The 15603-nt window shown below is 55.4% G+C and overlaps 1 protein-coding gene across 7 annotated transcripts in view; it reads left to right on the top strand.

Annotated features, from left to right (window-relative positions):
- Window positions 1–15603, top strand: part of Speg (striated muscle enriched protein kinase) — a 49765-nt gene extending 34162 nt beyond the window's left edge. For 6 of the 7 annotated variants that reach the window (XM_013113739.3, XM_013113742.3, XM_040753258.1 and 3 more), the window contains 19 exons: window positions 966–1023; window positions 1555–1632; window positions 1718–1896; window positions 2319–2345; window positions 2897–3049; window positions 3553–3595; window positions 4917–4985; window positions 5225–7184; window positions 7453–7584; window positions 10313–10429; window positions 10595–10762; window positions 10858–10980; window positions 11171–11338; window positions 11451–12030; window positions 12435–12674; window positions 12782–13005; window positions 13817–13892; window positions 14142–14291; window positions 14607–15603. In XM_013113739.3, the coding sequence (XP_012969193.1) occupies window positions 966–1023; window positions 1555–1632; window positions 1718–1896; window positions 2319–2345; window positions 2897–3049; window positions 3553–3595; window positions 4917–4985; window positions 5225–7184; window positions 7453–7584; window positions 10313–10429; window positions 10595–10762; window positions 10858–10980; window positions 11171–11338; window positions 11451–12030; window positions 12435–12674; window positions 12782–13005; window positions 13817–13892; window positions 14142–14291; window positions 14607–14799 (4738 nt within the window). In that variant the 3' untranslated portion in view covers window positions 14800–15603. Of the gene's footprint in view, window positions 1–965; window positions 1024–1554; window positions 1633–1717; window positions 1897–2318; window positions 2346–2896; window positions 3050–3552; window positions 3596–4916; window positions 4986–5224; window positions 7185–7452; window positions 7585–10312; window positions 10430–10594; window positions 10763–10857; window positions 10981–11170; window positions 11339–11450; window positions 12031–12434; window positions 12675–12781; window positions 13006–13816; window positions 13893–14141; window positions 14292–14606 lie in introns of those variants that run through there. The other variant, XM_040753260.1, reaches the window with a different exon arrangement.

The raw sequence follows: 15603 nt of genomic DNA, 5'->3' as shown, positions 1-15603 counted from the left end.
GGAGACAGAGACAAGTGGATCTCTCTGAGTTCAAGGCCGGCCTAGTCTACAAAGAGAATTCCAGGACAGGCAGAGCTTCGTAAAGAAACCTTGTCTAAAAGAAAAGAAGAAAGAAAGAAAGAAAGAAAGAAAGAAAGAAAGAAAGAAAGAAAGAAAGAAAGAAAGAAAGCCTTCAGTTTGCATACCATTTAGTGTGCGCCTGGCAGTGCTGCATGGGTTTTACGCTTAGTACATACTCAGTCCTCATGTTTATCTATCCAGTAGAATTTCATAAAGAGGTTAAATAGTGTATTACTCTAAGGTCTTGCAGCTAGCAAACACCTATGTTTTCATGACAGGATGCAATGCCCTGCATCTGCACATTTGACAGGACCCTGCTTCCGGTGAAAACTGATACCTTGTTTTACACAGGAGGGCTCTTTTCACAAAGCCACACCTTTCTCTCAGTGCACTAAACAAAGGCACATTGCACTGGCAATGCTGGAGGTTGGCTTGACCCTCCTGGAGCAGGGAGACTGTGACCCTCCTGGAGCAGGGAGAACACCAGTCTCTTAGTCTGCATTGTTCGAGTCCAGACCTCAGCAAAATGACAAATAATCTCATTACAGGGACCTCTGGGTTACTCTCAAATATAGTCGAGGAGTTCCATCTATAGTCAATAAGATTCTGCTGTAATTTGAACTCTATAAAATGCTGCATAAGCCAGGAGAGGAACTGTCACCTTCATTTCATTCCGTGAGGAAACCCATGCTCAGAATGGGTAAGGTAGTTGCCTGAAAGTTCAAAGTTCAAGCAGGTCTCCCCATGTGTGTAACCTGATGCCAGGAAAGGGGGACATAGTGTCTGGACCTTTCTTACCATGTCGTATATGCTTTGTGGGGACAGAGGGCCCTGGACTCAGTTCTGGGGCTGAGCCAGGTAGTTAATAGTTAGTGTTTGATGCTTCTCCTTGACCTATGACACAGTTGTACAGAAGAGCTTCTAGAGCGTATGGCCAGGAAGCCCACCGTGTGTGAGTCTGAGGTGAGGGCAGTGGGTGGTAGGGGCCGGGTTGCCCAGCTTTCACCCATGTGAACTCTAAGAACAATGGCTGGGTCCTATGCATGCCCTTTGTGCCCACAAGGAAGCCGAGGGGTGAGGGGTGGAGAGCACAGCAGAACTCCCCACTCCACAAGACAAGACTTGCTCTGTCTTTCGTAAACAACAGCAGACACAAGCCAGACCCTAACTCCGCTGCGTCCCCATTTTGCTCACATGTACGGCCTACAGAAACTACCTAGACTTTTATCTTGCTATATGGCTGTACAAGCTGTTCACAGCACAGCGCTACTTAGTATAATGTAAATCACTATCCTCTCTATGCACACTGTGCACAACTTGTGCAGTGGTGTATGGTGACCCTGAGTCTTAGCATCCCTCATCCTGTGTGGTGGGCTACATGACCCATCTGAAGGCCACTGCAGAGGCGTGGCCTGACCTCTTGCCACACCCCTGGTGATGATCCAACAGAATGCTCTCCCACCTCCACGGACTCTGGCCCCCCTGTTTCCACAGACCCGGGCCTATATGCGGCAAGTGCTGGAAGGAATATGCTACCTGCATCAGAGTCATGTGCTGCACCTCGACGTCAAGGTAAGGAGAGATGTGGAGAGCAGCCAGGGGTGGGGCTGTCGTGTGAGGTGTTTCTCCTTACTCAGCTTCCGTGCTTTGGTTATAGCCGGAGAACCTGCTAGTCTGGGATGGCGCAGGGGGTGAGGAGCAGGTGCGCATCTGTGACTTCGGGAATGCCCAGGAACTCACTCCGGGGGAGCCCCAGTACTGTCAGTATGGCACTCCAGAGTTTGTAGCACCTGAGATTGTGAACCAGAGCCCTGTGTCCGGAGTCACTGACATCTGGTAATGCCGGCATGCTGCCTATGCGAGGGACTTGCTCCCTGACTGGGAAGAACTTCAGGAAACTGGGGTTCCTCTTCTGATAGCGGGTAGCATTGCTCCTAAGGTTGCCTTTCCTGCCCATCATCATTCAGGGCTAACCCAGTCCCTCTGGGCCTCAGCTCTGTAGTCCGCAGCTTCCAGCTTCCCTGGGACTGGACCTCCCCAAGTAAGATGGGTGTAAGCTTATTGGTCCTCAGACTTCTGGGATTCCTCAGCCAGCCTTGCCATGACCCCTGACTTTGGGTTGAGTTCCTACCTGAAGTAGGTACTCCTATGCAGTGCTCCCCGGGAGGACCCATCCTTTTCAGAATGGTGGTGGAGAGATCTTCTCGTTTCTGGCTGGAGTGAGCTGCCCTCTCACCCGTACTTCTGATTTCCCACAGGCCCGTGGGTGTCGTTGCCTTCCTCTGGTAAGGACCCCTCTGCAGGCGCCTACTGGTCTGCTGATTGGCTCGCTCCTAACACTTGCAGGCCCCACGGCCCACCCACCGCCTTCTCTTCCACACATACTGCTCCTTCCTCACTTAAGGGGCTTCACGTGCATGACGCTGGTTACCCTGGTTGGCATTTCCCAGTTCCAGAAGAGGTGGGCACACTGGATCCTCCAGCGTGTAGGCTCAGGGGGCTTCCTAGTCTGAGGAGGTCCAGGGCATGGACTAGAAGGAGGATAGTGTCCTCATGGGAAAGCCACGCTGGAGGTGGGACAGAATATGTTGTCCAAAGCACAGGCAACCGGTTCCCAAGGCACGACTGCCTCGATAACCATCAGATGTCCTCAAGTGGGAGCAGGACAAGAGAATGAAGACGTTGGCTTCCTGTCCAGATTTGCCCAGCCTCTAATGTCCCCATGTCCTTTGGCCCTCCCTTGCTCCTGGTCCCCCACCACAGGCACTGCACCTCACCTTAGCTTCAGCCTCGAGGTCCTGCCTGTCCCTTACCATAGTCCACTCTAACCTTGCAGTTTGACGGGCATCTCCCCATTTGTGGGGGAGAATGATCGGACAACGCTGATGAATATCCGAAACTACAACGTGGCCTTTGAGGAGACCACATTCCTGAGCCTGAGCAGGGAGGCCCGGGGCTTCCTCATCAAAGTGCTGGTGCAGGATCGGCTGTGAGTAGAAGACCCTTGACTGAAGAGGCCTGCCCTCAGACCACCAAGCCTCTGCCCTTAGATACGAAACTCCTAGCTCTTTGACTTCTTTTCTTTTAGTTTTTTAAGATTTGCTTTTAATTTTTTTTTTTTTTATTTTTTCAAGACAGAGTTTCTCTGTGTAGCTCTGACTATCCTGAAACTCACTTTGTAGACCAGGATGGCCTCAAACTCACAGAGATTCACCTGCCTCTGCCTCCAGAGTACTGGGATTAAAGGCATGCATCACTACTGCCTGGCTAGTTTGCATTATTTTTAATAGTGTGCTATGTGCATATGAGTGATGGTATCTGTGGGGACCAAAGGCATCAGACCCCCTGCACATGGAGTCACAGAAACTGTAATCTGCCTCTAACCGCTGAGCCATCTCTCTAGCCCCAAATCCCTAATTCTTAAGAGGTTCCATTTTCTCAACCATTCATGAACAAAAGAATGATAAATCATTACTTCTCGTTCCTTTACAGGAGACCTACTGCAGAAGAGACACTGGAGCATCCTTGGTTCAAAGTGAGTCTAGTCCTACCAAACATGGTAGAGCAATGGGGGAAGAGAGAATGTTATCAATGTCTCCATTTACTGAGTTATGTGTGATAACTATGACATGCGTTTATATACATTTTATACCCATTAGCCTCACAATGGATCTGTAAAAGGTTCTAATATTGCTCCCATTTTGTAATAAGTGAGGCCCAAGCCAGCGATCAAGTTGAAGTAGCTAGACTCTTCAGTGTAGGCCTGAACTCCTCTTCCTCTCCTGGAATAAGTGAGGCCCAAGCCAGCGATCAAGTTGAAGTAGCTAGACTCTTCAGTGTAGGCCTGAACTCCTCTTCCTCTCCTGGGGAATCCTCTTCAAGGTTCTTTTTCACTGGTGCTCAAGACCAACCTTGGTCTAATTCTCTCCTTTTGTGATCCCACCTCTGTCCTGGGTTGTTCTGGGTTGTACTAGTGACTGGGTGGCTTGACTCACTCACTTATTATGAACTTCACGTGATCAGGGTTCTCATCATTTTCAAGTCCCAGCGTCCTGGGCTAGGCACTGGTGAGGAGGCCGTCAGCAAATGAGTCCAAAAAAGGCATCTTAATAAACTTGCCATTGGGTGAGGCCATATAGCTCAGTGGCAGACAGCCTGCCCAGCACATTCACGGCTCTGAGCTTGGTGTCCATCATCCTACAACACAAGACTTACCACTGAGCACAGTGCTGGGCCAGCTGAAGAGAAGCCACTCTGCTAGCAACCTGTGTGGTGCGAGCTTCCTTCCTCGGACCAGAAACAAGCAGTAGTGGGCCCACTAGAGTGAGGGGGTGGGGTGCTGCTGGCAGCCTTGTAGTCTGGACCACCAGGACCTCAGATGTCTGGGGTGCTTGTTACACACAGAGACAGAAAGGGAGCTGGGGACCACAGGGTACCCAGTATGCCAGGGAAAGCCACCCTCTCTCAGGTACTGCTTATTACCTGCTTCTCCCCTTACAGTCCAAGAATTTGCCTCAGGTGTGTCTCTGCCCTGACAAAGTCACAGGGACAGACCCCCAGGAACCCATCTTTCTTTCTTTTTTAAAGATTTATTTATTTATTATATATACAGTGTTCTGCCTACATGCCAGAAGAGGGCACCAGATTGAATTGTGGATGGTTGTGAGCCACCATGTGGTTGCTGGGAATTGAACTCAGGATCCCTGGAAGAGCGGTCAGTGCTCTTAGCCTCTGAGCCGTCTCTCCAGCCTCGGAACCCATATTTCTTGCTCCAAGCCCCACAGTGGACTTCGTCTCTTAGAAAGGTCTGGGTTGACAGAGTGCTGTCCCTCAGGTCCTCTTTTCTGGATTTTCAGACACAAGCAAAAGGTGCAGAGGTGAGCACAGATCATCTGAAGCTCTTTCTGTCACGGAGGAGGTGGCAGGTGAGTGTGTCTGTCCTTTCCATACTAGTTTACTCCCACACAGTCCCCCCACTCCCCTCAGGGTGCCTCCCACACAGTCGTCGTCGTCCCCCGTCCCCCTCCCCCGTCCCCATGATGACCTCACCCCCCAACCCTGCCTGAGCTGCCTTCCCATCCCTCTGTTTCTTTCCCCTGGAGTTGAAAAAGGCCTGGTTAGGCCTCCGGGCCTTTCTGGTCTGACTGTAGTACCTTGTTTGCAGCGCTCCCAAATCAGCTACAAGTGCCACCTGGTGCTGCGCCCCATTCCAGAGCTGCTGCGGGCTCCCCCGGAGCGGGTGTGGGTGGCCATGCCTAGAAGACCACCCCCGAGCGGGGGACTCTCGTCTTCATCAGACTCAGAAGAGGAAGAGCTGGAAGAGCTTCCCTCGGTGCCCCGCCCCCTGCAGCCCGAGTTCTCAGGTTCTCGGGTATCCCTCACTGACATCCCCACTGAAGATGAGGCTCTGGGGACCCCGGACACTGGGGCTGCCACCCCCATGGACTGGCAAGAACAGGGAAGGGCTCCCTCTAAGGACCAGGAGGCCCCCAGCCCTGAGGCACTCCCCTCTCCAGGCCAGGAGCCCCCAGATGGGCCTAGCCCCAGGCGGCCCGAGCTCCGTAGGGGCAGCTCTGCTGAGAGCGCCCTGCCCCGGGTCGGGTCGCGGGAGCCGGGCCGGAGCCTGCACAAGGCAGCATCTGTGGAGCTGCCGCAGCGTAGAAGCCCCAGCCCGGGTGCCACCCGCCTGACTCGGGGAGGCCTGGGTGAGGGCGAGTACGCCCAGAGGCTGCAGGCCCTGCGTCAGCGGCTGCTGCGGGGAGGTCCCGAGGATGGCAAGGTCAGCGGCCTCAGGGGCCCCCTGCTGGAGAGCCTAGGGGGTCGTGCACGGGATCCCAGGATGGCGCGGGCTGCCTCCAGCGAGGCTGCACCGCACCACCAGCCCCCTCCCGAGTCTCGGGGCCTGCAAAAGAGCAGCAGCTTCTCTCAGGGTGAGGCAGAGCCCCGGGGTCGGCACCGGCGCGCGGGGGCACCCCTCGAAATCCCGGTAGCCAGGCTTGGGGCTCGCAGGCTGCAGGAGTCACCCTCTTTATCTGCCCTTAGCGAAGCCCAGCCACCCAGCCCTGCGAGGACCAGCGTCCCCAAACCCAGTATTACCAAGTCCCCGGAACCTCCCGCTGCTACACCCAGAGACTCTCCCCAGCCCCCCTCACCTCAGCCTGCCCCAGAGAAAGTCCCAGAGCCCAAACCAGAACCAGTCCGAGCTGCCAAACCAGCACAGCCAACGTTGGCTCTGCAGATGCCAGCGCAGCCTCTCACCCCCTATGCTCAGATCATGCAGTCTCTCCAGCTGTCCGGTCCCACCCAGACCCTACAGGACTCTACTGTGCCTCCATTAGAACCCAAGCCCCACGCGGCTGTGTATGCCAGGGTGGCCTCCGGAGCCTCCGATAAGCGCGTGCCTTCGGCCAGAACTCCCCCAGTGCTACCCGAGAAAGCCCCAGTCCCCACGGTGCCCCCCAGGCCAGGCAGCAGCCTCAGCGGCAGCATCGAGAACCTAGAATCAGAGGCCGTGTTCGAGGCTAAGTTCAAGCGCAGCCGCGAATCGCCACTGTCACGGGGCCTGCGGCTATTGAGCCGCTCGCGCTCAGAGGAGCGCGGTCCCTTCCGTGGGGCGGAGGACGATGGCATCTACCGTCCCAGCCCGGCGGGAACTCCGCTAGAGCTGGTGCGACGGCCCGAGCGCTCACGCTCTGTGCAGGACCTCAGGGTAGCGGGAGAGCCAGGCCTCGTGCGCCGCCTTTCGCTGTCCCTGTCGCAGAAGTTGCGGAGGACCCCGCCCGGGCAACGACATCCAGCCTGGGAGTCCCGCAGTGGAGACGGGGAGAGCTCTGAGGGTGGTAGCTCAGCACGGGGCTCCCCGGTGCTGGCGGTGCGCAGGAGACTCAGCTCCACGCTGGAGCGTCTGTCCAGCCGTTTGCAGCGCAGCGGCAGCAGCGAGGACTCCGGGGGCGCCTCGGGTCGCAGCACACCGCTGTTTGGACGGCTGCGCAGGGCTACTTCGGAGGGGGAGAGCCTGCGACGCCTCGGTGTTCCCCACAATCAACTGGCCTCTCAGACTGGTGCCACCACACCTTCCGCTGAGTCTCTGGGCTCAGAGGCCAGCGGCACATCGGGTTCCTCAGGTAAGGAGGGACTGGGTGAGAAGTTGGTATGGTGTTCTGGAGACGGCTCTGAAAGGAGAAGCGGGTTCCAGAGGCCCGAAGGGCGGCTCTGGCAGGGCTACAGAGAGAGGAGGAGAAAGGTGGAGAGGCAGAGGCTAAGGTGGGAACAGGAAGAGGAGGGACAAGGTGGTTTTTGGCTTTGATTTTTTTTTTTACCTCGAGAGCTACAGGGATGTGGGTGCTGACTGGCAATGGCTACCCAAGAGCTCAAGAGTCTGGGTTTGTACAGCTCCAGGGGAGAGCCGAAGCCGGCATCGGTGGGGCCTTTCCAGGCTGCGCAAGAACAAGGGCTTATCGCAGCCAAACCTCTCCGCCAGTGTCCAGGAGGACTTAGGTCACCAGTATGTGCCCAGTGAATCAGGTAAGAAGCCTCGGGTTGCTCTCCTGGCTGGGTGAGAGTGGTTCATCACGAGGAGCTTGGGCAGCCATGGAAGAGGCCTCGAGTTAGGGAAACAACAATGATAATTACAGTAGCAGCTGCCATTAATTAGCAGAGGCAAGTGTCCTATTAAGCATGTCACAAACGCTGTCGTGTTTAACAGCACAGCATTCTTTAGGAGGATGATCTTCAGCATTCTAGTTTACCGGTGAAAGAAACAGGCAGGCTTAGTGAAGTGATGCCAAGTAGCTTGTCCGAGTCTCGGGTCTAATGAGGGAGCAGCCACAGCCCAGAGCATCTCCAGGTCACTCTATTAGTGCCTTTGTTTGGCTGGCCTTGTGTTGCTTGGAAGACCTTGGAAGGTTTCTGAATCTTGGTGTAATTTTGAAGCAGCTCAAAATCCTACTTTCGTGCACCCATAGCCCCCAGAGTGTGTGCTCTCAAAGACAGACCTTGTCTCCCAGCTTGGACTGTGCCCTCAGCTCTCTACAACTCTGAGGCCCTGGCTGCCTCTCCTCCTCACCCACAAGGCACATCTTCAGAGAAAAGTAGCCCTCCGGCTTTTTTTTTTTCTGGAGTAGAGGCCTGCCCTATCCCCTAGTCTATTTCTTGCTCAAGTGTCCTTGTTTGCAGGGAGCGAGGCATTATCCACCTGGAAAAGAGGTCAGGTTTCCAGGCCATTTGGGGTGGTCTGGAGGAAGCCACCAAGCAAGGCTGTGCATGTGACCTTTAGAAGCTGTCAACTCCATCCTGGCCCAGTTTTGGGTCTAACCTTCCCTTTGCTTCAGCGGGGCTTGCTTGAGAGGACTGTTCCAAAGCTCTCGTGAGAGCTGTGGGGCTGATGGGAGTGAATGGTGGGGAGGGAAGACCCCTGGCTGGAAAGGAGGGGCTGGAGGAGAGCATTATCAGAGAAGTGTGGGATGGCTAATCCCTTCCCACCTGGGGCCTCCGTTTGCCAGTGCAGCTGGTTCCCTGCTCAGCAGTGCCCTCTGACCCCATCTCCTGCTTCATCAAATGGGGCTGGTCCTGAGGGAATGACAGTGGACTGGGCCAGGGTCATCTTTCACCTCTTACCCTGACCTGTTTTGTTCCCTCCCTGGTACCCCAACTAGGGCTGGGGGCAGCGACTGGTGAGGCTATTCCCCAGTACCCTGGAGGATGAGATTAGGACCCCTGCCTGGGGCGCAATAGAGGACAGTGGGAAGAGACACACACTGCTCATGTGCTCCTGCAGAATCCCAGATCCCTCCTGGTTCCTCAGATCTTGGTTTCCCAGGGGTCTTTAACTCTTTCCCCAGCTGAAGAAGATACATCCCACCCGAGGTGACCCAAACCGCATTGGATCTTAAGGAACAATTCAGGGCTCACGGTCTCAAATCATCCTGCCCCTGAGGACCCAGCCTAGCAGAACTGGCACAGAACTCCAAGCCTCTTGCCTTGGGCAAGGTCACGAGTCAGTGTCCAGGCAGTTTTCTGCTTTGTCGAAACAATTCCTTCTCCCAGGTTCAGCTCCTGGCTTCTCTGATGGGTGTATTAAAGAGATAATAGTAACAACCTCAAGAAGAGCTAACATTTGGGAGCACTTCCTTCACACACACACACACGTGCCAGCACTCCAGGGGCCTCCTTTTATTCTTACAGCAAACCCTCCCCACCCAAGCTTGACTGGGCTCAGTCTCTCAATTCACAGATTAGAAATGGAGCTTCTGAAGGGGCATGTGACTTGCCTAGGGTCCTGTAGTCTCGATTCTGCTCTCTCAGAAGCCCTTTTTAGGGGATTGAGTTAGCTATGCAGAAGTTGGAATATCAGGAACCTTCCCTATACCCCAGGGAGGCTGAGATATGGATAGCCTTCCAGAGGCTACCCATAGGGGGCACTGACTTCAGAACTCTGTGTTTTGAGACTGGGTCTTAAGACTCTTAAGTGTATGCAGCTCTAGCTGTCCTAGAACTCACAATTTAGACCAGGCTGGCCTCAAAATCACAGAGATCCTCCTGCCACTGCCTCCCAAATGCTGGGATTAAAGGCATTTTTTCAAACATTTAAACTTTTTAAAGATTTCATTTATGTATTGTGTGTGTCTATACACATGCGCACACACATACATGTACATGCCATGACATGCCTGTGGAGGACAGAGAACAACTTTCAGGAGTGTGTATTTTTTCCCTTCCATCGCATGGATCTCTTGAACTGAGCTCAGGTCATGGGGCTTGGTGGCAAGAGCCTTTGCCTGCTGTTGCCGAGTCTGCTCGTCCTGATCACAGATTCTGCCTGCAGCCCAGGTTAGCTCCGGTCACTGCTTCATCTCCTGTCCCCTCTCGCTTGCCCTGCAGCGGCCAAGAGGGAGTCTAAATTACAGAACCTTAACTGTTACCATTTTTCAAATGTGTTTGCTTTTCTTTTAACAAATGCGTGTAGAAAATGCTTAGTGCTGGCCAGCTCTAAGCGATTTACAAAGGTGAGGGATGCACCGAGCATCTCGAGTCATCAGTCAAGGAGGTGGTTCTACGTACGCTGAGGGTCTGGAGGAGGTGATACTTACCACAAGAAAATGCGGTGGCGTGGGGTTCTGCTCCCCACATTTGACTGGGAGGAGAGACCCGGTCGCTTGGTTCCCTGCGGGCCCTGTCACACCAGGCCTCACGTGCATCTGTCCCTCCCTCGGCAGCAATCAGCTAGGGTCCTGAGTTGTCTCTTTTCCTTCAGATTTCCCCCCAGTCTTCCACATTAAACTCAAGGACCAGGTGCTGCTGGAAGGGGAAGCAGCCACTCTGCTCTGCCTGCCAGCAGCCTGCCCAGCACCCCGTATCTCCTGGATGAAAGGTAAGCAGATTGCATCTTCCACAGAGAAGGGCAGGCAGGGAGTGACAAGTGGCTCCTACTAAAGGGCGTAGGAGAGGCTAGACCACAGGGAGGCAGAAATAAAGGGCAAGTGAGAGAAACCTGAGTTTGCTCAGCTGCCCCAACCCTGTGCCTTCTTGTCCCCAGATAAGCAGTCCCTGAGGTCAGAGCCCTCAGTGGTCATTGTGTCCTGCAAGGACGGACGGCAGCTGCTGAGCATACCCCGGGCTGGCAAGCGGCATGCCGGGCTCTATGAGTGCTCGGCTACCAACGTCTTGGGCAGCATTACCAGCTCCTGTACTGTGTCTGTGGCCCGTGAGTTAGGGGGGCAGGGCCCATGCAGTAGGGATGAGGAGGTGGGGGGCAGAGCTTGCTGAACCCTCTGCTGGGGCCTCTCCTCCTCCTTCCAGGCATCCCAGGAAAGCTAGCTCCTCCGGAGGTGCCGCAGACCTACCATGATACCGCGCTGGTGCTGTGGAAGCCAGGAGACAGCCGGGCACCTTGCACCTACACTCTGGAGCGGCGGGTAGATGGTGAGGGCAAGGCAGGATGAGGGGAGTAAGGAGGCAGCCGGTGGCAGGCCAGGGGTTGCGGGTGGGGGTGCTGCTTGGAAAGGTCAGTGTCTTCTCTAGGTAGAGGCATCTTCTCTGGGCTCTTTATAAATAGCACGGAGAGTTGGGACCATCCCTTCTGTGATCTTAACCCTCCCTGCGCTGCCTGCAGGGGAATCTGTCTGGCACCCTGTAAGTTCAGGCATCCTCGATTGTTACTACAATGTCACGCAACTGCCTGTTGGCGTGACTGTGCGGTTCCGTGTGGCCTGTTCCAACCGTGCTGGTCAGGGGCCCTTCAGCAACCCTTCTGAGAAAGTCCTCATCAGAGGTCCTCAAGGTCAGTGCAAGGCGTAGGGTGGAGGTGGCAAGCCCAGGGCCTCCCCACTCCTTGGGGCATCAGAGCTTTGCTCCCAGAACACTCAGTGATGGTTTTCTTTGTCTCCTCTTAGATTCTTCAGCTCAGCCAGCTGCTGCTCCCCAAGATGCCCCTGTTACCTCAGGGCCAGCCAGGGCCCCACCTCCTGACTCTCCTACCTCACTGGCCCCCACCCCAGCTCTTGCTCCCCCAAGCCCCCAGGCAGCCTCTCTTAGCTCCTCAACTTCCCCCGTGTCTGCTAGCCAGGCCTTGCCCTCACTTAGGGCCATGGGTCCACCACCCCCAACGCCCCCACGAAAGCACAGGGGTCTGCTGGCTGCCCAGCAAGCAGCGCCCACCCCACCCAGTATCCAGATCACCCCAAGTGAACCCAAGTCTTTTGTCCCTGACACTGGAGCCCTGACCCCAACCTCTACCCCTCAAGGAGTTAAACCAGCACCTTCCTCAACTTCCTTATATATGGTGACTTCCTTCGTGTCTGCACCTCCAGCCCCTGAGCCCCCAGCCCCTGAGCCCCCTCCTGAGCCCACCAAGGTGACTGTGCGGAGCCTCAGCCCAGCCAAGGAGGTGGTCAGCTCCCCCACGCCTGAGAGCACCACTCTTCGACAGGGCCCCCCTCAGAAGCCCTACACCTTCCTAGAGGAGAAGGCCAGGCAAGCAGGGGTGGGAAGGGGAGGTGGGAGAGTGGATGGGACACAAGGGGCGTAGAGCTTCAGAGGCAGAGCAGACTGTCCTGGCTGGACTTGGAGGAAGATGCTGAGATGTGGGTTTTTAGAACTGTTGGTTCCGCTAGGCACGTCCCTGCGCTTGAGCCACGTGCCGTCATTTAATCTTCAAACTGTGAGGGGAGGGCTCTGCCTCGATAGCATCACCCCTTTCACAGGTGACAGAACTGAGGGGTCTCCCACAGCTGGAGAGCCAGGGAGTGCTGGAATCTTTCTTCCCGGCACTGAACTCTGAAGCCCACCGCAATCCAGTTCCCAGGGTCCCTGCTTCCCAGTGAGCTCTCACACTGACAGTGCCCACCCTGAGTCTGTGGTATCCCTCCGACATGCAGGGGCCGCTTTGGCGTTGTGCGATCATGCCGGGAGAATGCAACAGGCCGAACGTTTGTTGCCAAGATCGTGCCATACGCAGCGGAAGGCAAGCATCGAGTGCTTCAGGAGTATGAGGTGCTGCGGACTCTGCACCATGAGCGGCTCATGTCCCTGCACGAGGCCTACATCACCCCGCGGTACCTTGTGCTTATTGCCGAGAGCTGTGGCAACCGGGAACTCCTCTGTGGGCTCAGTGACAGGTAGCTGGCTGTTCCTGGGGGAACGGAGTGGGTAGCAAGAGTTGGAAAGCTGGCTGGAAGATGACCTATCCCATTTCCACTGCTCCCCACCCCCACCCCCACCTCAGGTTCCGGTATTCAGAAGACGATGTGGCTACCTACGTGGTGCAGCTGCTACAAGGCCTGGACTACCTCCACGGCCACCACGTGCTACACCTGGACATCAAGCCAGACAATCTGCTGCTGGCCGCTGACAATGCCCTTAAGATTGTGGACTTTGGCAGTGCCCAGCCCTACAATCCTCAGGCCCTGAAGCCCCTTGGCCACCGCACAGGCACTCTGGAGTTCATGGGTGAGAAGACCAGCAGCTGGTCATGGTAGAGGGTGGGAAAACTGCCAGAGGTGTGTGCCAGGCTCACCCCCGTCACCCACATATGTACCGTTCACTGTGCGTCAGCTGTTACGTAAATAATGCACAGCGTTTTTTCCATTGATCTTTACAATAGCCCTAGAGTTCGGCATAATAGTACTCCAGTTTTACAGATGAGGAAAGAGAGGAACCCTGACGTTAAGTATTCGTCCAATTAGACAGTTACAAATAACTGCAATGGGATTTGCAAAAGCTGGGAAGACGAGAGAATCAATTATGACTATACCGCACAGGGAAAACCAGCAGTCATTTAGCTACCTGCTAACCGATGCTTATTGTCTCTATTCCTTAGAGTTATTCTACAAGCCACACTCTCTAGATGAAACAATGGAGAGCTAGGCTGGCTTAGTAAATCGCCCAAGGTCCCACGGTTAGGAGGGGCAGGCTTGGGATTTGAGCCAGCCAGGCTGATTTCGAAGGCCCCTAAACTTGGTGTTGGCCACACAGAACTGATCCAAGGCAGCTTGTGAAGTTGCATCTTGGGTCCCTTGGAACCTCCATCATCCAGCGCCTCAGGTGGCCCACCTCTCCTGGTGGCCACACCTGTTTTGTCCTGTCTGCTGACCTATAAGGCCTGCTGCTCTGATTTTACTCATGGTGTGGTAACCTGGCCATGGTCCTGCTGGTTCTGCCTCCTGCTCCTTAAGGCCTAGAACCACTCCCACCCCCGCCTGCCTCTTCCTGCCCCCCTGCCAAGGGGAACCTAGTTCAGCTTGACCTCTGTCTCCTGCAGCTCCTGAGATGGTGAAGGGAGATCCCATTGGCTCTGCCACAGACATCTGGGGAGCAGGTGTGCTCACCTACATCATGTGAGTGGTCTGGCCTTGCTGCCTGCTCTCCTCTACCCATGATCCTCTCCCTCTGCCGGCTCTAGCTCTCAGCCCATTTCCGCCTCCATGCCCTTTCTTCCCACCACACATCCAATGACAAGGTGGCACAGTCCCTGAGTATTGTGCCTCTCCTTGATGCCCTACATTAATGTCTCTTAGGCCTGACAACTGGCCATCACTCTAAGGTAGAGGCAGTAAGCGGGGCATCTCACCTGTGTTCCACAACAGGCTTAGTGGATACTCGCCGTTCTATGAGCCAGACCCCCAGGAAACAGAGGCTCGGATTGTGGGGGGCCGCTTTGATGCCTTCCAGTTGTACCCTAACACGTCCCAGAGTGCCACCCTCTTCTTGCGAAAGGTCCTCTCAGTACATCCCTGGTGAGTAGGCCCTGCTTGCCAACCCTCCAGTGTCCCCTGCCTCTGAATGCAGACTGCCCTGGTTGCATGCAGCCAGAGACTCCCACCTCCTCCATACAGTGCAGCAGCAGCAGCCATCATTGCTGCCTGCCATGTAAAGCCTGTAACAGCCCTGGGGAAGACAGAATTGCCGTCCCTATTCCAGAGACTGGGAAACTGAGCCCAGTGTCACACACGCATTGGTGAATCAGAAGTAATGAAGGGCCTGAGGGAGGGCACAGTCTGCCCTCTCCAAGAGCTTCTTTCCTGGCTCATGACCCCTCACTGGCCTGGTAGGAGCCGGCCCTCATTGCAGGACTGCTTGGTCCACCCATGGCTGCAAGATGCCTACCTGATGAAGCTGCGCCGCCAGACACTCACCTTCACCACCAACCGGCTCAAGGAATTCCTGGGTGAGCAGCGGCGACGTCGGGCTGAGGCTGCTACCCGTCACAAGGTGCTGCTCCGCTCCTACCCTGGCAGCCCCTAGGTGGCATGGACCACAGCCCGGCCACGGGCATCAACTCGGGTTCCCACTCACGCTGCCAAGGGACATTCCAGAGCCCATGCGGAGCTGGACAGGCCGGGGCTTCAGATACCAGCATCAGCAACATCTGACTGGGCTATTACCTCATGGACCTAAGGGGACAAGGCCCCTGGGGCTTCAGCCGGACGTCACCCCGGCTACAAACAGAGCAGGAGACCCACTGGTCGGACTGGGCAAGGGAAGAAGGGCGTGGGGAAGTGAAGAGTGGAAAGGCAGAGGCTGGGGAGGGAGGAACTTGAGGAAGGTTCTGGGATGGAGTGGGAGAGGTATATCGCACATCTCAGGGAGTGGCTGAAGAGGGAGAAGGATCCCGTGTGTGGGAACAGTAAGCTGGGCATGAGTATAGGAGAGGAGGACAGACCACCGTGACGGTACCAGGAGCCAGAGCAGACAGGTGGAAGGGAGGGCAGGGAGCAGGCTTGGGGGTGGCAGGGCAGGCCAGCAGCTGAATCTTCAGAAAGAGAGAGGAGAAAAGCAAATCAGTGTGGGCCTAAGGCCACTGAAGCTGGCCCCTGTGCCAGCAGATGCAGGTCTGGGCCCTCGCACTGGCCCAAGGATGTCCCTACTGCTCCTCCATGCCTTTCCCTTCTTCCTATTTGTATTTATTTATTTATTGCCTTTTATGGAGTTTCCTTTCCATCCAATACCCTGTTGCCTATGTTGTTCTGACCATCCCCTCAGCCATCCAGCTGTCTGTGCAGCTCTCTGTCTGTCTGTCACAAAGAAAATAAAAGCAGCAAGCAGCAA

The sequence above is a fragment of the Mesocricetus auratus genome, unplaced genomic scaffold (assembly GCF_017639785.1).
Source record: "Mesocricetus auratus isolate SY011 unplaced genomic scaffold, BCM_Maur_2.0 Super-Scaffold_100010, whole genome shotgun sequence".
Lineage (NCBI taxonomy): Eukaryota > Metazoa > Chordata > Mammalia > Rodentia > Cricetidae > Mesocricetus > Mesocricetus auratus.
This window is presented reverse-complemented; position numbering and strand designations above follow the sequence as displayed.